The sequence below is a fragment of the Ostrea edulis genome, chromosome 3, assembly GCF_947568905.1.
Source record: "Ostrea edulis chromosome 3, xbOstEdul1.1, whole genome shotgun sequence".
Lineage (NCBI taxonomy): Eukaryota > Metazoa > Mollusca > Bivalvia > Ostreida > Ostreidae > Ostrea > Ostrea edulis.
This window is the reverse complement of record NC_079166.1, coordinates 41,634,318-41,657,611: the sequence shown is the minus strand read 5'-3', so window position 1 is coordinate 41,657,611 and position 23,294 is coordinate 41,634,318. Positions and strand designations below refer to the sequence as shown.

Genomic DNA, 23,294 nt, shown 5'->3' with positions numbered 1-23,294 from the left:
CAGTGAGTGATTATAAGGATTCTAGAGTAGTAACACAAAGTCTCAGTAGCAATCTAATTAAAATCAGATCCTAGAATACGCTCACAATCGCTACAATAGGATCTGATATAATCCCATAGGGGGTCATGTCCGCATGACCTTTCGCTTGGAATATTCATGAGATTGCGCCATACAGACAGTGATGGCTATTTAGGCGGTTCCTCGCAATTCGTAAACAAATTGCCGTAATCTCTCTCCCATGAAGTTTATTCCACACTGTAAAATTGTGTATTCTCGCATAACGAATTTTAGACTTTACCAATCATGCCTAATCTATCCCGTTCATACAAACAACAAAACCCACGATATGAAATACACCAAAATTAAATTAATTGCGAATTTCGATTTATGTATGAATAGGGATGGGTACGATTTGAATAGTTTTCAAGATGGGTTACTTAAATAAGGCGAGGAATATAACGCCAGTCGACGTAAACGGTGCATTGTGACGTCGCATTTAGCTGCGATATGTTTTCTTTCAAACCAAACAATCGCAGTCATTTTCCTTGAATTGTGAACACCGACAATTTCAAAGCCGACGCGCTGATTGGCTGACATAAACTTCATCTGAACATGACCCCTAATCGGATTATGTCAGATCTACTTACGCAGAGTATACGGCGCGGATCTAAGAAGTTTGATTTGAATTAGATTGTTTCAGTAGAGAAACACTACAACAGATATGACGATTGTTTATCTAGATCATATAACACAAATGAATTTTGTTCCAGAATGTCTATACGTTTCCCCTCATAATCATTGTTCCGTAACCAATATTAATAACCTTTACATGCACATTTGATTGATATGATTGGGAGAATTCTGCAGTACGAAGAGCTAGGGATCTACAAATACAGTATATAATCGTACATGTCTATGTATAGTACTGATTTAAAGCATGAATTCTAACGAACGTTCGATGTGAAAATCCAAACTGATATTTTTATTTCATATATGGACCGATGACCTAGCTAATAAGGCATAAAATACCTAGCTTATCACATAATAACATATCTAATCTATTAATTAAGCAACGTCTTGTAACACAAACATGTTTTCAGCACAATATATATACAATGTAATTATATATATGTAGTGCTTCTCTATTTTTTCATGGTTCACATTCCAAAACTCTATTTACATGCATTTAAAACTTTCAATTGTCAATTTTTGACATCATCTTTCAATAAGTTTTCACTTATTCGTTTTTAGGGGTCACTCTCAAGAATTTCAATCGTAAATTTAGGGTAATGTAATTTACCCCTGAATGACTACTTTTGTTCTCTCATTCTCTCTCTCAGCCATTTTAAGGAACTTTAGAGCAGTAACAAATTCGAGCATGTACTTAGCACTTTCCACAATTATAACCAATATCAACTTGCCTACTACATGTAAATTTGATAGATGATGACTGGGTAAAATTTACACTATAAGCAATGTGATATGGATAATCACATTACATAAAGCTTGTGCATTACACATGTATGTAAAGCAAATATAGGAGTACTGATTTCAAAATGTTTAATAATTTACATTAATTGATAATAATTTATGTTACTTCGCCAAACTGTGGTCATGTTGTGTACAAAAGAGTTTTAACGATGTGTATTCTAGCGTAACATATGGTCATACAAATGTGAACATCCAAACTGATTCATTTGATTTATATGTAACAATGCACTGCAGATGATTAAAGCATACAATGAAATGACTTATACATACATGTATAACAACTGCATACAGGTCTGGGAAACTTAAATACATGGAATTATATTTGAAAGGTTAATGCATAGTAAAATATATGGTGATGACTTATATTTGTCTCCAGTGAAAGAAAATCATAATCTCCCAAGATTTTTAAAACTATGAGGAAAAAAAACTTAATTGATTAGAAATAACACACTGGTCAGAGAAATTTGATGTGGATGAAAAATAGAAGATATGTACATTTCGAAATTGAAGCTTTCAACTTTACTTTCTTTAGTCAAAAATGCAATTTTAGTAGAAAGGTTATCTGAGAAATGTAAAACCCTGCTGTGCCAACACATTTACGTTTTAAATATCAGGGTGATCTATCTTACATATTCTTACTGTCTATTGAATTTGCCAACTGTGCTTATCATGTTTTGTAAAAAGACAGAAATTAATATGCTTATACATTTTGTTTATGCTGTAAATTAGGACTTTGCAACAATAGTACATTAGCAGATAATTAATGAAGATCTAATGGCACACAAAATGTTACACTGAACTGACCACAGCACAAAATTAAGAATCATGACATCCAAATTCCAGTCAAGAAATTATGAACATGTTTTATGTTATCTGTTACATGCGTCCAGTAAATATCAGAAGAATCAATCCTTAATTCTTCGATGAAGTGTTGTTGGCAATAAATAATTCATTAGTTTAAGTAGTATGAACTATTTAGATATGCAATATTGTACTTATCCAAGTTCATGTATTCTCATTAGTGTAGCACTTTGTATTTTATGGAGTGGATTTTGTCCGAGTGATTGTTGGTAGGAATATAGAGCAGCCTGGAGGTTCCCTGAGATCTGTTGACAGATACCCAGGATCTGCCATGATATGTCTCTTGAGTACACATCTACATACACCCCCTGATCATGGCGAAGTAGGTTCTGTAGATCATTAAGAGCTGTTTGTGCTCTCATTGTGTCAATATGTCTGTAACACAAGAACTCCAGCATGTGTAACACAACTAGGGTTGGAATGAACAATAAAGGGAAACCGTTCTGTAGAGAAACACTCTGCTCTGTCATTAATTCATTGATATAAATTATTATGTTGTCTAATTTGATATCCCATGCCACAGCATGTCTGTACTTTGTAGACCAGGACTGTCCCCCTACAGCCTCGGTATACCTCTCTGTGTCTACCGTCTCTTGATACATCACATATGGCTCACGGCGGGTGTGACCGGTCAACAGGGGATGCTTACTCCTCCTAGGCACCTGATCCCACCTCTGGTGTGTCCAGAGGTCCGTGTTTGCCCAACTATCTATTTTGTATTGCTTGTAGGAGTTATGAGATTGATCACTGTTCGTTATCTTCACCTTGCATATGGCTGAGCTAAGTCGACCTTTGTCATCTCTATCACACACAAAGCCTCGGAGTATCTGAGTGTCTTGTAATAATACATTGCAATGAACAACCTGTCAGAAATACACCCAAACTTGGCTGTGAGTTTCAACATGTGACAGGACATTCTGTCATCAATATAAACCAGCTTGTTTTCAGTGGTGTTACTGTACATGTTTTGTAACGTAAAAGCAGCACCGTAAAGGAAAGAAGCTGTAAGTACCTGTAACATGAGAATTTGATACTGTGTCAGGGGTGAGACTGTCAACTGTTCTATTGTGTTTAGGCACTTCATAATGCGGTAGAGGTCTGATGAGAATACTCCAATATTTCTATATATCTCACTGAACATTTCTTTATCAAACTCAATCTCAGATACCAGAGTTTGCTCACCTGTACAAATACTGAGTCTGGGGTTATAAAGGACATTTATAATATAGGACCTCAAGGAGGGACTGTGTAGCAGTGATGCTAAACCTTTTTCATAAAAACCAAACAGTCTAAGGAATAATCTGCTTTGCTTTGTGCTTCACCATGGATATTATTGAGAAATATGTTGTTTTCTGGAATAAAAAAGTTAGGACAGACTCCCTCATACACCCATTTAAGGATGAGTTTAAAGCAGTACCAGAAACATTTCAGGAGATTATGTGGACACCAGTTAGGAATTGTGTTTTGTTGAATCATCCAGAAAACTGCAGTCTTCATGTGATAGGAACACAGTAATTTCTCATCATCACCTAATCCATTGTTAATGACTTCTTTTAAGAACAATTTCAGCAAACCGTAAGTTAAGAATTGACAGTGGTTCATTGAGTACACAAGTTTTTGTTCCGCAATAGAAAATGAAATTCTCCATTCATTTCCTTCATGATTTCCGAACTTGTGTCCTATTGCTACAAAGTGACATCCACTTCTGACTATGTCCCTAACAACCTGTGGCTGGGGCCATGTGTGACATCTATCTATCCATGAGGAGGCAGACGGAGGCCAAAAGTCACAAGCAAAACAATGGGCATCATCATATTCTAGTCCCCCTATAGCTCCACTGCCACATGGGCCATGTACTGTAGAGTTAGGTATTACATCAGAACATGTGATCTCTCTGTATTTAGAGCTAGATATATAACGTTGACCGTTCATTGTGACTAATGCTGAGATGACTCTGGTGTTTGCTCTTGGTGCCAGTAATTGTAGTAAAGTAAATCCGGGTGGACTTTCAGAAGAGACAGAGAGAATCAGGGATTGTCTGTGTTCATTGTAAAACTGGGTCTGAGATAAGTCCCAGATCACTGGTTGGTTGTTGAACCAAAACATAAAATCCAAATCAGATCCCTTCATTCTGAACCCTTCTCTTCTACTTCCACTCTGCATCACCGTGTACTCGTTACTTGTTCTTATTTTATTTGTCACCATCTCCCAAATGTCTATCACATCTCGCCGTATTGCCACCTGTTGTGAGGTCCCCACAGTATGACAGAGTCCCATAAACACAGATTCTGACATATGCTGTATTCCTGTTTCACTGACAAAACAGAAATATAATATATATAGAAACTTTTATGCTGAAATAGATAAGTTAATTAGAATAAGTTTTAATAAATTCATATTTGGTTTTCCGTTATTTGTTATTTACATTTGGGGTGATTCACTGGGGGAATCCATTGCTGTGAAGTAGATGTGTTCAGGTGTAGAGTCACTTTATCTACTTTCGTTTTATTTCATTTTACAGCATATTAAATACCCGTGTAATCGTAAACATATTTTCAAATAGAAGCAGCTTTATATGATTATTTTCATTCATTCAAGATCATTGAACAATTTTCATGGGATATTTTAATATGTTTCAAATACTGCAATTTTCTATATAAACTATTCAAGTCCCCTTTCAACCTAACATTTAAGAGGCCCATGGTCCACATCGCTCACCTGAATCACCTTGGCCCATATCTGAAGACTTTCCATATATATTTGCATTCATTTCAAAATTAAGGATGATATCTCCCTCATGTAAAAGTTATACGGTACCAATTTTGATGCACCAGATGCGCATTTCGACAAATAATGTCTCTTCAGTGATGCTCAAGCCGAAATTTTGGAAATTCGAAATGACAAAAAACTTGTAAGAGCTAAAAGGAAAACTAGAGTGCGAAAAACTCGAGCAAGAACTCTGATCCTTGGACGAATTTGGCTCCAGTTTTTTGGCACTCTAGTTTACCTGGGTTTTTTTTTCTAGCTTTTACAAGTTTTTGTCATTTCGAATTTCCAAAATTTCGGCTTGAGCATCACTTTTTCTCTATAGCGCTATGCGCATAATTAGACATTTTGTTATATGTGTTTTCTATTCACTACGGTCTACAATATGTCACGCACTAAACGAACCACCAGAGCCCCTTGTCGTTTCGACCCAGAGGTTGTAAACTTGGAGAACCGAGACCGGCATAGAACCACTAGGCGGACGAATCCAAGCCCGCCAATCGTTCTAACCCCTGCGGAGAACCGATTGCAGTTGCAACCCCTACCCAAGATACTGGACCATATTAACCACTGAATCAACCCCAGACAATCATCCAACAGCAACCCGCTGCACAGTCACAACCCATGATCCCGTCCCAACCACAGCAGACCTTCGCTGCACCTCAAATCACCCAAAACTTGTAGACATCCCAGAACCATGAGGCTGTTTCAGTCCAGTCTCTTCACAATCTATAGGTATGCACATTAATCAATCTATAAGGCAAAAAAATATTGAGGGTAGTTTTGTTGAATTACATTCACTCCTTCCTCCAAACCAGGGTAGAAGTGATAAAACCTTGACTATAATTGTTACAAACTAAAATGTTTCTAAAATATTTTCTATTTCTACTGATGTTATGTTGACATATGCATATATCTACACATCCGCTCATCAAGACAAAGTTGTTGAAATATTTAATTATATTAATACTGTTCGTGTATGGGCGTCAAGGGGAGGTACTTGATGGCATGAATATGATACACAATATCGTCTTTGCAAACCCATGACCCCTAATAACTCATGGGCCATGGTTGATCCAGAGTTATGGTTGTTATACATGACTCCCAATTTCATCTCAACCTTAAGCTCAACAAACACAATTTAAGAAATGTTGCTTTCATTTTAACTTGAACGGATTCTGTGTGCAAAATCCTTGTCAGTATATGTATACATTGCGCAGGCAATCACCCAGTCATGTACTGCACTTGGCACAAATCAAGGGCAAATCCTAGTACTACATTCAATAACCCCAAAAGTTCCTTTGCCCCCCCCCCCCCCCAATCGAGGCCTCCTTCCTCTCAGTATTACAGAACACCAAACACTACACCCCAACACAGCTATCTCGGGTCCCCATCCCTGACCCCTAACTTTAAGGGAGATGCACAAAGACAATTGGGCCCTAAGAAAAATTCCCTGCATTGCGCAAATATTTTGTCAACTATCCCAACAAAGCACTAGCTCATAAACTTATACGGTAATAGGTTTTTCTGGAGGTTTCAATGTATGCTATTCTAGCCCATACATACACTTAGAAAATCACAACCTAGTTTCACTATATGAACACCCAGAAATCCAAGAAAAATTAACAGAGAGTTGGACTTATATAACCTTATAAAAGTCTGCCTATTATCTAATCTTCTCATATCTCCTGTAACAGTTGTTCCAAAAGGTGACAACACTGGCTGGCGTCTAATAATCCAATTATCCTATCCAGTAGAGAACAGTGTTCATTTTTACAAAGACCCCCTCGAATCAACGGTTCATCACACGTCATTTAATACAATGATAAAATGTCAGCCAAGATTGGAGAGAGTGATTTAATAGGATTGTATTGGTTTAACGTCTCTCTCCCGAGAATTTTTCACCCATATGGAGACATCACCAAGGCCGGTGAAGGGCTTCAAATTTAGGCCTTTGCTCGGCGGTTACGGCCATTGAGCAGTGCGGGTTCTTCAACGTGAAAGGTGAAGATAACGAACAGTGATCAATCTAATAACTCCTATAAGCAATACAAAATAGAGAGGTGGGTAAACACGGATCCCCTGAACACACCAGAGGTGGGATCAGGTGCCTAGGAGGAGTAAGCATCCGCTGTCGACCGGTCAAACCCGCCGTGAGCCCTATATCTTGATCAGGTAAACGGAGCTATCCGTAGTCAAAATCAGTGGGCCAAGAACGGCCTTACAATCGGTATGAAACACGTTAGACAGCATTTGACCCAATGGTAGGTTGTATTGGCAAACTAGATCGTTATAATGGCCATAAAATTTGCAAAATGCTGACTTTAAACGATACTGTTGAAACCCATGTAGCATCAACTTGTTTGTTATATTAGTAGCTTGCCTCGATTTAAAACTGACCATACGCAGTACAAGCTCTTGCGTATCGAATCAGTTGAGAGATATAAACACCATAAGCAGATGAAAATGGAATATTGCTACATAAATATGGGGAATTGACGATGGAGAAGCTGAAATTATCCCGTTTGTCATAAAGTTGAGATGTCAGTTTGCCGTTAATATCTACTTTCAATAAAAGTCTAAGCATGCAGCAGAAGTGGACGACTCTGTGGTGTCTTTTATTTCGTGCTCACAAGGATATATCGAATCGACATATGAATGAAAGTTATTATTCTTAATAAATAAAACGTCCTCAATATATCTAAATGTCGAATTAATGGACACAGAAGAGATTTATTCTTTTCACGTAGAAGTTTTTGAATAAATTCTGCTTCATATGAATATAAAAACAGGTTAGTTAACAAAGGAGCACAATTCGTGCTTATGGGAATTCCAACAGACTGATGGAAGACCTGATCACCAAAGACCACGAAGATTTTGTCAATGATGAACTATATCATATTTTTCATTTCAACTTCAAAGTACTTGTGCCACACCTACTGTGACACGGGACATCCGTTTTTAAGGTAATCTCCGAGAATCCATGACATTCACACCTGATACCGAGCGTTTGACGATGGAACTGTCACTACCTGTTTTAATGACTTACGTCTGTCGTGGCCGGGATTCGAACACCAGCCTTCCGCATGGGGGGGGGGGGGGGTGTATAACCTCTAGACCACCGCGGCGGTATCCTTTCATTGGAAAAATGGATATGAAATCTGCTTTGCGGTTATTGCCCATTTTGATCTATGAGGTTTCAAGGTCAATGGTTTGTACTACATTGACAAATGCCTACGAATGGGCTATGTCATGTAAAGGTTTTGAAGAATTTGCTGCAATTTTACATTGGATTGCTGAACAAGAAAGTGGTTATAGTACTTTACATCATTAATTGGACGATTTCGTTTTCGCAGGAAAAGATCAAGTATCTTGTTACAAACTAATGCGAAATTTAAAAGTGTGTAGTGAACTTGGAGTCTCGTTTGCAAAGGAAACGGCTTATCCTACACATTGGCTTGTTTCCCTAGGACTGGAAATTGAAACAATGCAGATGATGGTTCAAATACCCCAATCAAAATGTAGTGAGTTGTTGGCATTATTGCAGGAACATCTAAGTAAAGTTGCGGCAGTTGGAATGCTTAACATTTTCACAAAAGGCTTTTCCCCGGGAGGGGCATTTGTGAGGCGTTCGTACAACGCAACCCATGGAGCTAGTAAGCCACACCATCCTATCAAACTCAATAAGGATATGAAACAAAACATTTGCATGTGGGTAAGTTTTTAAAGAATGATTTAATGGTAAAGTGTACTTCCTAGAAACTGAATGGTCATCTAATCTGGTCTTGGATTTGTACAGAGACAGTGCTGGTCCTGCTCATTTGGGTCGTGGTGCCATTTTCCTTGGGCACATGATTGGTATGACTCTGACACAATGCGTGATATGACAACTTTAGAACTTAATCCAGTGGTTTTGGCCATCAAGTTGTGGGCCAGTAGGTTAGCAAATAAAAAAGTCTTACTCCATATTGATAATGAAGCGATAGTCGTAGCTCTGATTAAGCAGTCCTCAAAATCCAACAAGGTTATGAAGTTAATCCGTCCATTTGTTGTGGATTTTATGTTGCACAATATTCTATTTAGAGCACATCACATACCTACCAGAGCTAACGCTTTTGCTAATTCAGTTTCTCGCCAAAAGTGGCGCCGTTTCAAGCCGGCTGCGCCCCCCCCCCCCCCCCATTCACAGACATCACCATGCACAATACCAACCACATTTCATACGCTCATCTTCAGCGTGAACTAAACAACAGCAACTTTGTCCGAAAACACATACGGCATATCAAATGGGCCTAAAACCTATTTTGATTATTGCATGCACCAAGGTTTAAATGCCCCTTGGCCATCTACTTTTGAGTTGATAGTCAGATTTGTTGCCCATTTGTCTTGCCTACGCAACAGTTTGGCCATACTTGGCATCAATGTCCTACTATTGTAAACTTCAGGGTCTCAAAGATCCAACTATGTTCCTGGTGCAAAAATTGTTACACGGCTTAAAACGGAAGTCTCCTAGAAAGTGGTATGGATGGAGGGTATACAATTTTCAAGGTTATTTTAGGTCAAATATTGTCAGTTCTACCCAGTATTTATTCAAGTTCATATGAAACAACATTGTTTTCATCAGCTTTTTCTATCACATTTATGGTTTCCTAAGGGCAAGAGAACTTGCAGTTTCAGGCAAATCTCCAGACAGGGTTCTTATGATCTATGATGTTCAAATTCATGAAAATTTCTTCTTGCTACACCTTTTATTTCGTTATCCTAAAATTGATCAGTGTGACAAAGGCACTGTTCTGCAACTGCATAGCACATGTGATCTGACATGCCCAATGAAAAATCTGCATTTAAAAACCAGACTAAACCAAGCTGGCCCATTATTATGACATTTTGCAGGAAGTCCTCTGTCAAGATATCGGCTTACCTCTGTGCTGTGTAAATCAATTTCTGCAATGAACTTGGATGTTAAGGGCTACAAATCCCACCCTTTTCGAACGTACAGTACTAGCATTAAAGGGATTCACCCCCCCCCCCCCCCCCAAGTTGTCCAATCAATTTAGAAGATGGAAATTCAATTGCTTTAAGACCTACATTCGCATTACAGAACTTTTATAAATCAAAGTTGTCATTTCAGATCCCCAAGTTGTATGGTTGTTTGGATTTTACATTATCAAAAGGGCTTTTACGGAGACCATGTCTAGATTTGGTGAGTGTGATTTGAATTTACAAAGATTAAATATTAATATTTAAACACACGCATAATATGGTTTCCACCGCATTCATTGGCGGTATTCCGCAAGTGGTAATGCTATGGATAAGACCAGATGGAGGTTCAACTCCTTCTTAACAAATAAAGCAAGACAAGTTGTGGGGCAGTCATCCATTACCCATACATTAAAAATCATGTTTAATTCTGTGTCCATCTCTCTAAATTGGGCAACATTCTATTTCTCAAAAATGGAGGAAGGAAATAAGTCATCCAACAAATTCCATTCTTAAACACCATTCTGATTTTACTCTGAAGTTAAAATGAAAATATATACTAGAGTTCCTCGTTGACATTATCCTCGTAATCTTTCGTGATCAGGTCTTCCAACAGTCTCTTGGAATTCCCATGGGTACGCGTTGTGCTCCTTTGTTAGTTGGCCTGTTTTGTATTCTTATGAGGCAGAATGTATTCAAAATTTTCTACATGAGAAGAACAAATATCTTGCTGTGGTCTTCAGCTTGACATGTAGATATATCGTCAACGTTTTATCTATTAACAATGATAAGTTTCATTCACATATCGATTCGATATATCATTGTGAACTCGAAATAGAAGACACCACAGAATCCTCCACAACTACTCCGTTTTTAATTTTTAGTATATGGTAGGCGAAGTCAATTTACAAACGTTTATGGATTTTTTCTTTACAGCATACTAGTATAAAATAAGCAAAATAGATAACAAAAAACTAGAAATCTACATCATGGATTGAAAAAATATCACGATCATAATTCGATTTTTTTCGATAGCTCTATATTTACATTTTCCACAACCTTAGCGCTTGTTAGTTAACTTTGTTTTATGTGCTTATAATCAAATGTGTTTAATGCAACGTCCAATTGGGCCCCAATGCCGTAATGAAAAAGATATATTTATCTATCTATAAATTTCATACAGAGGATGATGCTAGGGAACGTAATATGGTAGAAATATGGAAAATGCTAGTTGCACGTCAATCTCACCTGTTAAAAACCAAACAATTTAAGTTTGTTTTACGTCCTTTCGAGGTTTTATTCCATTTATATGGAGACGTCCCTAACTGATGGTGAAGTAGCACAAATTTAGATGCATGACGCTCGGAGTCGTATAGCAGTGAGAGTTCTTTTACAACACGAGACATCGCTTTTTAGAGTGTCATCCTCAAGACCTGCGACATTCACTTCTAAATACCGAATGCAGTGTGTGGCGAAAGATTAGTCACCACCTAAGTTTGTTGCATCCAAGGTACAAATGGAGCTGGAACTACGGCCCTTGCTCATGAAAGGAGTGTTCTAACCCCTGCCACCACGACTAAATCAATCGAAAAGAAAGAAGATAAGGAATTTCCTAAATGTATTTTCTTCTAAACCCTATCAAGTTTTCTACACGAGTTGAGGGTGGGGAGGGGGTAGGTAGAAGGGGTATCCGTTTCAGGGATCTGCAGAGGCTGGGAAACTGTACATATCTTGACTTTTTCAAATAATTGATAAACAGTTAGAATAGTCCTGAAATATACTAATTAAAAAAAGGAAACGCGTAATACAATTTCATATTAATTTCAAGATGTGTGAAATATGAAATATTTAATCTTTGATATTTATTTATAACAAAAAAGGGGTTTCAAACGCTGGGTTAATAATCAAATTATCAGAACCACTAATGATAATTACAGTCATTACCATTTCAAGGTTACCCAATTTCAATATTCAGTGTACCCCACCCTCCTGAGCACGTCAACGTTTTCCCATGGACGTAATTAAGTCTCTAAACTTAAACTGTCTAGGGATATTGTTCCACTCTAACTGCAGAGTTTGGGCCAGTTACTGCAGAGTCTGAGGCTGTGGTGGTCTTTGGCGGATGCGTCTATCCAATTCGTTCCATGCATGCTCGATAGGATTCAAATTTGGTGATTTGGATGGTCAAGGAAAACCCTGGATATTATGACTTTACAGAACACCATGCACGTGTTAGACACGCAGTATGTGGTCTTGCTTTTTCGGGTTGGAATACTGCTCTGAGATACTATATTAATGGAACTATAACTTCATTAATACACCGTTGAGCCGTTAAAGTACCCTGTATGCGGACAATACGATGCTGTTTTGCCTGTATAGGATATTGCTGTGTACATCATAACACTACTTAATTCAAAACTGATCAGCTTCCTAGATGCAATTTTGCGCAAAACGTTAATTTTGCCGCCTATACACTCCCGAGTTTTCTATCAGGCCTCTGCAGTAAAAATCGAGATTCATCATTAAACCAAACTGTCCACAGCGTTACCGTGGTCATACTCTATGAGTCTGAGACCCCTAAAGTCGGTCCCGGCGTCGATTCCAAACAGTGTGATCTGATAAACTGTCAATCCCAGGATTCGCAGGTGCTGTAGATGACGCTGTTGTGAATTGTTGACGAAGATGATACAATCTGATGAAGCGATCCTGTGCTGCTGACGTCACGCGTGGTCTACCTCCGTATTCGCAACAAGTTTACAAGGCATTATCGGCATAGATAGATAAAAAGAGGCCCACAGGCCTTATCAGTCACCTGAGTACTAGTGAAAAGTATCACTACTCCCAAGGGCTATGAAATCTAGAAAAAAAATTCCTGTTCTGAATATCTAAGCTAAATTCTAATGTTCAGCAACAGTATAAAACAAGATGTGTTCTTAAAACTTCAATGCCCTCAAAAGTGCATACACTGATGAAAGGCTTTACATAATATAATAGGTGTATTAACATTAAAACATATGACTACTCTGGACCCATCCTAGAGTCAAAACCCTGGGTTGTGAAATTCTCCATTTATTGTACATCATTTTCTGCTGTTCCTAAGTATGCATTTAGATCTTATACAGTATCAGCAAACTTACACATAGAAACATAAAAACTATATAGTAAGTTTGGCCCAGACCTGGGGTCAGAATATCTACCCAGGGGATCATGGAATTTACAATTTTAGTAGCGGCCTTCCTCCTTTACATCAATATGCATTTAGTTTTTCTTAAACATGTGCGGTTGTAAACATTTTTGAAAATCGGTCAATTTGGGGCAGTTTTTGCCCCGCTCCTAAGGCCCCAGGGGTGAAAAAATCCTAAAAGAGGGTGTTGCACCGAAGCGGGAATTTTCCCTAATCGGAGCTCGGTGCCAGCACTCGTGACGTAGAACTAACCTTCATCCATATGTAATAGAGTGAAATTTTACATGTTTTTAATACCTTATTTCAGGGATTTCATTTATTGAAAATAAATTGCTTTAATTCAATTTCTTTACAGAGTTTTGAAATTTGATATGAGAATAAAGTTTTATCTAATTGAAATCATTATTATAACTATGACTTGTGTTTGTCTTGTTATTTCATTACTTATTAAATTTTACTGCTTACCATGTAGAACAGGTTTTTCTTTAGGATAATTGTTACTATTTATAGATCACTCTAGTCTGGTCACATGGTTTTTAGAAGGGAAATTTCTTTTGAGGACAGGTATTCTTGTTTTCATGCTTAAGTGGCACAGAAGGGTTGTTGGTTAAAAGTTTGATATAGTAGTTTGTTCCTTACTAGTTGATTGATTTACTGGATGGAGATTTATTCTATTTGAGCAGGTTAGTATTAAACTTAGGATGCGCTATTTCTTCATTTTCACTACTTTATCTTGTCTGAGTGAATGTTTGAATGATAGACAATATAAGGAGTAAATGATCTTTGCAAGTTTGCATGAATGCTCTAAATAATTGATATAGAACATATTAATATATAATTAAATAAGATTCAAATTAATGTGTTTAACTTTTAAAGGAGAGAATGAATGTATTACACTTTATAAATATTCATTCATGCAATAAATTATAACTCTACAGTAAATATCTATTTTATTACATTTGAACAGCAACACATACTATAAAGTAGGAGGATTGCTTTATATTTGCACCTCATGGGAGGTAAGGTTAATTGTAGAAATGTTGTAAGTTTTACTATAAATTCATTATTACACTTGCAAATTGTTAAAGCATTTATAGTCAGTTTTCTTTTTGTTCAATTCATGTACTTTAGCAGTTTAGCATGAATTATTCTATTATTTAGAATTTATTCAGTTTGTGTATATCATAAACTATTTATTATGATAAGCTTATTCATGCTAAGCTTAGGGAAAGATTATTGATTCAAGAAATTATTGTAATTTATAATTTCTATGTATTTTTGTATCTTTTAATATTTTGATAAGGACCTTGATTGTAAAATTCTTATGCAGAGTTATTGTTCTTGTATTCATAACTTTGATTGTATTTCAGGGTCATGCAACAATAATTTTTAGGTACATCGCCACAATAAAGATACAACCCACAACACCGGAGTTCGTGTTATTATTACACCCGGTTACACATATTTATAATCTTATTGCGTATTTGCCATTTAAATACCTGTAGGATTCCCCAGTACTAAGGACAAGCCGAATACATTTTATGTGTCAATACATTATACATGTAGTATAAACATAAATTCGTGAAAATTAAATTTATTACATCTAATAACTGACCGTTTTGGGGCCCCACCCCCACCCCGATACCAAAAACCCTTTCCCTGGGATCATCAAATTTACAATTTTGGTAAAGGACTACGCGTTCTTTCTAAATATTCATTTAGTTTCAATTTGGTATCAATAGCACTAAAGAAGATGTTATTTAAGTAGTGCAGATTCAAATTTGTTCAAATTGTTGTCCCCGGTGGTAAGGTGGGGCACAATAGGGGGTCAAAGTTTTACAAGGATACATATAGGAAACATCAGCAGGGTCATGAATACTCATGTTGATATGCAAGCAGCCTAAGTAGTGCAGATTAAGTTTCTTCAAATCATGACCCCGAGGGTAAGGTAGGACCACAATAAGATATCGTAGTTTTATATGGGGATATATAGGGAAACATTCTTAAAAATCTTCTCAAGGTCAGCAGGACCTTGATTAGTCAGGTTAACATGCAAGTATCTTCAGGTAATGCAAATTTAAGTTTGTAGAGTAGAGCTACAATAGGAGATATAATTTTATATAAGAATGTAAAGAAAATTAATTAAAACAAATTATTTTCAAGATTAACAGGGACACACTAAATTATATGTAAATGCAAATGTTCCTAAGTTGTGTAGATTCAAGGTTTTATATGCCCCCGAGACAATAGTTGGGTGGTGGGCATATTTTTGGCATGCTGCCAGTTCCTTAAGCTCAAATTTACAAAGGAATAGATACCGTCAACATAAGAAACATTCTTCGCCATAAAAGAGTTCAGTCATGTATTCCAACTTATTTCAAGTTCAAGTCTACACTCAATATTTCCTACAAATATACTTCTAATATTGCGTCCAAACTTTTTAATTATAAACAAATGATGCAGTCCCTAGATATATACTAGTACTTTTGTATATTCTTATACTTAATCCACCTACTTGTTCTTAATCTTCTTTCAACTATAGTCCAACTGGACAAGTCATTAATGGTGATGTGGATACAGTTGAAAATGAGGACCTGAAATCACATACATGCATTCGAAAAAGTCCTAATTACAGAGAACCTCGGTCTTTTAATTGGCGACAGAACGTATTTATGAATTCTGTCGAGGATTATGCCAGACGATGGGCTAAATATGAAAAAGAACTTTATACATTGTCAGAATGAATTAAAAGTATAAGAGGAATATTAAAATCCCGCATTAGACATATGAAAACAAAAGTACGTACCATCTATCCTTCTGTGTTTAGTAAACCAGAAGTGATAAAAGAATTAGATAGGTTACATGAGGAATATGTTTTGGTTCCAGCTGACAAAGCTAGTAACAACATTGTCTTTGTTTGTAAGGTTCATTTGTACAACTGTACTTTAAACGAACTTGGCATTAATTCGACTTTTGGTAATCGTACTTATACTCCAACTGCCCTTTCAAGAGATGAAATTCTTCAAAACCATGCTTCAGTTTTAGACACATTTAATATTCTTATAATGGGTCGGATGAATACGAGTTACCGTACCTATACTGGATTCCTAAACTTCATAAAACCCCTTACAAAGATACATTGCTGGATCCAGAATAAATGTTCTACCAAGCCCCTATCTTTGCTCTTTACGAAAACATTAATAGCTGTGATGGAGAAATTTAAAACGTACTGTGCGACTACATATACCAGAAATCAAATGTGGATTCTAAACAATTCTAAAAAAAATTGTCAGTAAACTTGAAATCGCAAAACTTTTCTCAAATCAACAACATTAAAACGTATGACTTTTCAACACTTTACACGACCAATCCTCATGCTGCTGTAAAGTTTTGTCTGTTACAATTTTAATGAATATTGTATAAATTTTCTAGTGTAGCCCTTACGAGTAATTTATCTTCCCTAAAGACGAATATTTTTTAGCATGTTAATATTTAGCGGCAGTGTGCTACTGCTTTGTATTGTTTTGGAACATACGATCGTAGACAAAGTGAAAGTAGACCCACACGTGTGAAAAATCAAATTTTTACGATGTCTTTTATTGAAATACTTGCACAGATATTATAATGTATGTTTAATCTATTCAGGGATTTAATCTCGTTACGTATTCATTGCTATTTTACCTGTTTCTTGTAAACACAGTTTTCGTTCTATTTTTTAATGTGGGCGCATTGAATTATGGTCTATTTCCGCTTTACTTCTTTGATCCGCCAAGATATATTCTTGCATTCACGGATAGAAAGGATAATGAGTTTTAAGGTAATTAATTTATTTTACAGTTACGAATGAATCAAACTTATATTATTTTAATATGTTTTATGAAAGTAACGTAATGTTTTCTTGTTAATAGTTATCAGAACTATTTTCTGTTGATTTTCAACGGTCCGTTTATCCGTTGATTTAGAACGGATTCCGTTGTATTGTAACGGACCGTTTAGTAACGGCCTAAACGGGACTATATAAGCTCATCAGCGTCGGTTGACGGGGACTTGGGCATTTTTCAGATTTTTGATTAGACGTAGGTTTTTATCTCTGATTCATTTATTAATTAATCGATCTTATTTTTGAATTTCCCTTCTTCAAGAATCTATTTCTTTAACTTATTTATTTCTAGTAAAATCTTAGGGGATATCTGCAGCATTTTTCTAAGCTATTATATACTTTTGGTGTTTTTCATCTAAGATAATATTTATAAGATTGTGAAATTTTTCTCTTATTGTAAATAATGGTATTAATTTATCAATACTCTGAATAAACCATCATCTCAAGTTATTTTAATCTTTGTGTTTCATTTGCCAAGTCTACATCTTTATCTGTTTTATCATTACAATTTTTGGTGTCAGAAGTGGGATAGTCTTAGCGCTATATCCCATTACACTACGTTAAAGACTAGACTTTTGATACCATAGACAGTTGCAACAAAAATGGAAAATAAAAATACTCCTATCTAGTGATCAGTCATCCAGAAAATAACTTTGTTAAAGTCCACTTTGATTGCAAGGAAAAGTATTCTGAAGCTGAAAGTTGAAAAAAAAAATGCTGGAGTTTCTCATTGACAATATCTTGGTGATCAGGTCTTCCTACAGTATGTTGGAATCTTTATGGGCACGAATTGTCCTCCTTTGTTAGCTGATATCTTCTTATATTACTATGAAGCAGAATTTATTATAAAATCTTCTACATGAGAAGAAAAAATCTCTTGCTGTGGCATTCAATTTGACATTTAGATATATCGACGACGTTTTATCCATTAACAATATTAATTTTTATGTTACATGAAGAATATGTTTTGGTTCCAGCTGACAAAGCTAGTAACAACATTGTCTTTGTTTGTAAGGCTCTTTATTACAACTGTATTTTAAGGGAACTTGGAATTAATTTGGTAATCATACTTATACTCCAACTGCCCTTTCAAAAGATGAAATTCTTCAAAACCATGCTTCAGTTTTAGACACATTTAATATCCCAGTCAACGGGTCGAATGAATATGAGTTACCGTACCTATACTGGATTCCTAAACTACATAAAAACCCTTACAGACAAAGATACATTGCTGGATCCAGTAAATGCTCTACCAAGCCCCTATCTTTGCTCCTCACGAAAATATTAACAGCTGTGAAGGAGAAACTTCAAACTTTCCGTGACACTACATATGCCAGAAGTGGTGTTAATCAAATGTGGATTCTTAAAAATTCTAAAGAACTTTTAGTAAACTTGAAATAGCAGAATTTTTCCCAAATCAATAACATTAAAACCTATGACATTTCAACACTATACACGACCATTCCTCGCGATAAATTAAAGACTAGACTTTTTGACATCATAGACAGTTCCTTCTTCAACAAAAACGGAAAACGGAAATATTCATATCTAGTGATCAGTCATTCAAAAACTTACTTTGTTAAACACCACTCTGATTCCACGCACAACTACTCTGAAGTTGAAATAAAAAATATGCTAGAGTTTCTCATTGACAATATCTTCGTGGTCTTTGGTGATCAGGTCTTCCAACAGTCTGTTGGAATTCCCATGGGCACGAATTGTGCTCCTTTGTTAGCTGACCTGTTTCTATATTCATATGAAGCAGAATTTATTCAAAAACTTCTACGCGAGAAAAAAAAATCTCTCGCTGTGGCCTTCAATTCGCCTTTAGATATATCGATGACGTTTTGTCTACTAACAATAACAGCTTTCAGTCATATGTCGATTTGATATATCCCTGTGAGCTCGAAATAAAGGACACCACAGAGTCGTCCACTTCTGCTTCATACTTAGATATTTTATTGAAAGTAGACATTATCGGCAAACTGACAACTCAACTGTATGACAAACGGGATGATTTCAGCTTCTCCATCGTCAAATTCCCATATTTATGTAGCAATATTCCATTATCGCCTGCATATGTGTTTATATCTCTCAACTGATTCGATATGCAAGAGCATGTTCTGCGTATAGTCAGTTTTTAAATCGAGGTAAGCTACTGACAAACAAGTTGATGGTTCAGGGGTTTCAACAGTCTCGATTAAAGTCAGCATTTCGCAAATTCTATGGTAGTTATAACGATCTAATTCGTCAATACAACCTCGCATTGGAACAAATGCTGCCTGACGTCTTTTATACCGATAGTTAAGCCATTCTTGGCACTCTGATTTTGACTGCGGATAACTCCGTTTACCTGATCAGGATATAGGGCTCACGGCGGTGTGATCGGTCAACAGGGGATGCTTACTCCTCCTAGGCACCTGATCCCACTTCTGGTGTGTTCAGGGGTCTGTGTTTGCCCAACTATCTATTTTGTATTGGTTGTAGGAGTTATGAGATTGATCACTGTTCGTTATCTTCACCTTACATTTATAAGATCAGATTTGAAGAAAAGAGATCACATCAACGTCTTGCTGCAAGTGGTGCAACATCGAAGAACCCTATCTCAATACTTGTTGAGTTTACAAAGACATTAAAAAATCTAAAAAAAAAAAAAAAAAAAGTATAGTTAAAGAAATGAGATCGGACATAAGGCAGCTGAAGAGTGCATCAGTAAGTAGAACGAGAGAAGATCCCACAAAGCAACGATGTAGGTAATTAAATCGTCCAAAGAGCCCTCCCTGTTCAATAGCCGTAAGCGCGGAGCATAGGCCTAAATTTGCAGCCCTTCACCGGTCTTGGTGACGTCTCCATATGAGTGAAATATTCTCGAGAGGGACGTTAAACAATATTCAATCCAGACATTATGTCATATTGTTGTCATTTGCGGTCTCAACGAAATACTTCCTGGTTTATCTTTACAAAAATTCAATCTGCTATACAAGTTGGCTCCTAGTGTAACTTTTAACAAACATGCAGTCATTTAAAAAGTTGAAAAATAGCATTCATATATCTTTTTTAATTTAATATATTAGAAGGAGTAAGATGATTTGGGACAAGAGAAAAAAAATCATCGAAATGAGCTTTACTATGTCTATCAGTCAAATATGAAATACATCGTATATGAAAAATTGGGAAGAGAAAACGTTTTTGTTTTTTTAAAAAAGGTCACTGTATTTCCATTTTTACTATCGACCAGTTAAAACCTTGAAAGATGACATCCAAAACCACACTTTATATTAATAATATATCAGCTCTATGTAAACAATGTGTGTGGATTAAATAGAATATCTTTAATTATAAACCACTCAGGAAACTTGAAAACAACAAAGAAATTGAGGGGGGGGGGGGGTCATTACAGTGCGCATGAAGAATTATGTGCTTCCAAGGTTACATAGCTGGGTATTTTCTCTTGTAATAACCTGATGAAAGAAGTTCAAATATGAGACACTTCATGGATAAAAACGTGTTTATGTGATTTTTGAAATGTTTAACTACACACACAAGATAAGTTTCCTATTAAACTTTATGTTATACATTAATTTAGCACTATAGTCAACTCTGGAGTACAAATTCACAAACAGTTCAAAAATGGTCTATACAAAATACTGATATAAACAAATGGAACCATGCACTAACCTTTTGATTGGTTACAAGCTAGCCTGTGGCATTCAGGTAAAAAAAAAAGTGCACAACACACATGACCGCTATTCGAATGAAATCGCAAACACTCGTGACTGTACCAAAGAAAGAAATAAAAGACAGAAAAGCTTTTATCAAAACAAACTGGATTTTTTTTATGTGACTGTAGCATTAGATAAACTAGTATCTTATATAAGAATATTATAACATATTTATCTTGCATTGTTGAGGATACAGTCATGTAAAAAAAAGAGTTATTATTTGTTAATTGTTGTAGTCCATATAAAAAGAAAGTTAATGCTGGGTTTTTTTCTATTCAGTTGACTACTATTTAACATTAGTCTTGATATCATTTAACATTATAGTCTGAATATTATTTTGGACACCAGAAGGTTATCCGGATATTGTAGATTCACGTACTTCTACTGAAGAAAAGGCTACACCAATCTCTATTATAGTAGACAGTATTTTTCATAAAAAAGGAAAATTAAAATGGCCGCTGGGGAAAATCTTTTTTTTAAAAAGATATGAACACATCAATAGAATACTTGGTTACAGTTAATCTGATTGAAATAAGATCTTTGATCCGCTCCGTTATTGTGCGACATAACAATAAGGGAGCGGATCAAAGATTTTATTTTAATCAGATTGGGTTAAAGTATTCAAAACAATAATTTTAGGTATAAAACATTATTTGTAGGATCATTTATTCTTTTTTTTTTAAATGCGCTTTTTCAATCATATCCATTGCCAATTTTGTACTTTTAATATTTGGGAGGCATTTATTTCAAGGTTGCAATATATTGTACTTATGAACGTGTAAATTAAAATAGAATAAACTAATAATGTACAAATCTATTCTCTCGTTACCACTGTAAAAACCAGTTAAGATTCTTTTAATATGATATGTAAAAGAAGATATACCCATGCTTCATCATTTTGTTATTAGAAAACAACATACTCTATATTCATTTATTAAATAGAGTTTACAAAGTGTTTTAGTCTGATCAGCCGCCTGACATAAGATAGTATAAATAGAACTTTAACTTTAAAAAAAAAAACACCAAACGGTTGAACAGTTGGGATTTCACGGAGACAAAAACGAGCATTTTGAATGTCGTTATACAAAAATCAAATGCCCTGACAAAATTCCTTTCGTGGTAGACCTATGTGATAAATACTAATTTCTCTGAATATTCATAGAATGTATCAGAACGTAGAACAATTGGCATTCTGCCACTCCACCTACATAAAGAATGAATGATAATTGCATGTAATGAAAATGATGTGATAACAACGTAATTATACCACTACTGCAAATTAATGAAAGAAGAACAATATTTCTATTTCCCTGGCATCCTTGTGTGTGTGTTTTTTTGTTGTTTTTTTAAATGATACTGAATGAAAATATCACCATAGGAAGAAAAAATGGGACACACTGATGTGGTGCTAGTACATGTACATGTATCTAACATAAAAATTTCCATAAACTAAATCATCTTAAAAATTGTTATCGCTGTTTCAGTGGCAATTTAAGGGTCATCGCAAACACAGACTTATTTATTATTGCTTATGATTTCACATTCACTAGAAAAAGTTTCTAAGTTACAATAAAACATCATCGAAAATCACTACACTTAAAGAAAACGTTCATAGACATTTGTTCAGCAGGTGTCCAGAAAGCAGAACACCTCCGAATTACCCACGTTAATCTGATCCAGACTGGAAATAATTCAACCATGCGTCATGTAAAATTTGAAAATCGATAGAGCTGTGAAAAAAAATTACGCACAAGCACAACCAAGATTGTTGGGATTATTGCAACTTTTACTAAAATCTGCATATATTTTATCAGATAATGCATATCTGTATTAGAAATAAAACAAAAAAATGATCAAAACAAAACAATAATAATTATATTATAATTAATTAAAATGGTCTTTTAAATATAGATGACTGTAAGCCAATCCTTATTTCCAACTACATGTACATCTATGAAATGATTTACCGCAACAAATCTCTAAATGCTCACTATTTAGTTGAGATTATATTTATTAGAACCGATCGAGGCGCTCTACCGTGTGATTGTAGTAATGCAATGAATAAATACAGGAAAGGTTTCATACGGAATTATATAGCACTGCAGAGGTTTAGATCTAGTCTAAAACATTATAAAATAAAAATATTCAAAAAATGATAAAGTTAGTATGGATCTGAAAGATTTTTAAAAAGAATATTCCCCCCATTTTTATGCGATATTTATTAAAATTAACTAACAATGAAAACTTTTTATACTCTCATTGCCCATGAAGTTCGTTATGTATTGATATTTGTTTGAACTGGAAAAAAACCTTAATATTTTCAAAATTGTCACAAAGTTATATGAATTTTTATTGATTAATAAATATCACCAATGATATATATATATAAAACAAAGCAAGTAATTTTGTT

General features: G+C 35.5%; 1 protein-coding gene and 1 pseudogene across 1 annotated transcript; both read right to left on the bottom strand.

Moving 5' to 3' along the window:
• Positions 1 to 715: 715 nt before the first annotated feature.
• On the bottom strand, positions 716 to 3,104 carry LOC130053461 (uncharacterized; the record flags this gene model as incomplete). The annotated part of the gene is made up of 1 exon (XM_056160759.1): positions 716 to 3,104. A coding segment is annotated over one exon (618 nt), but the record flags the coding sequence as incomplete, so codon positions are not given.
• On the bottom strand, positions 3,067 to 4,945 carry LOC125674381 (uncharacterized; annotated as a pseudogene).
• Between the last annotated feature and the right edge of the window lie 18,349 nt (positions 4,946 to 23,294).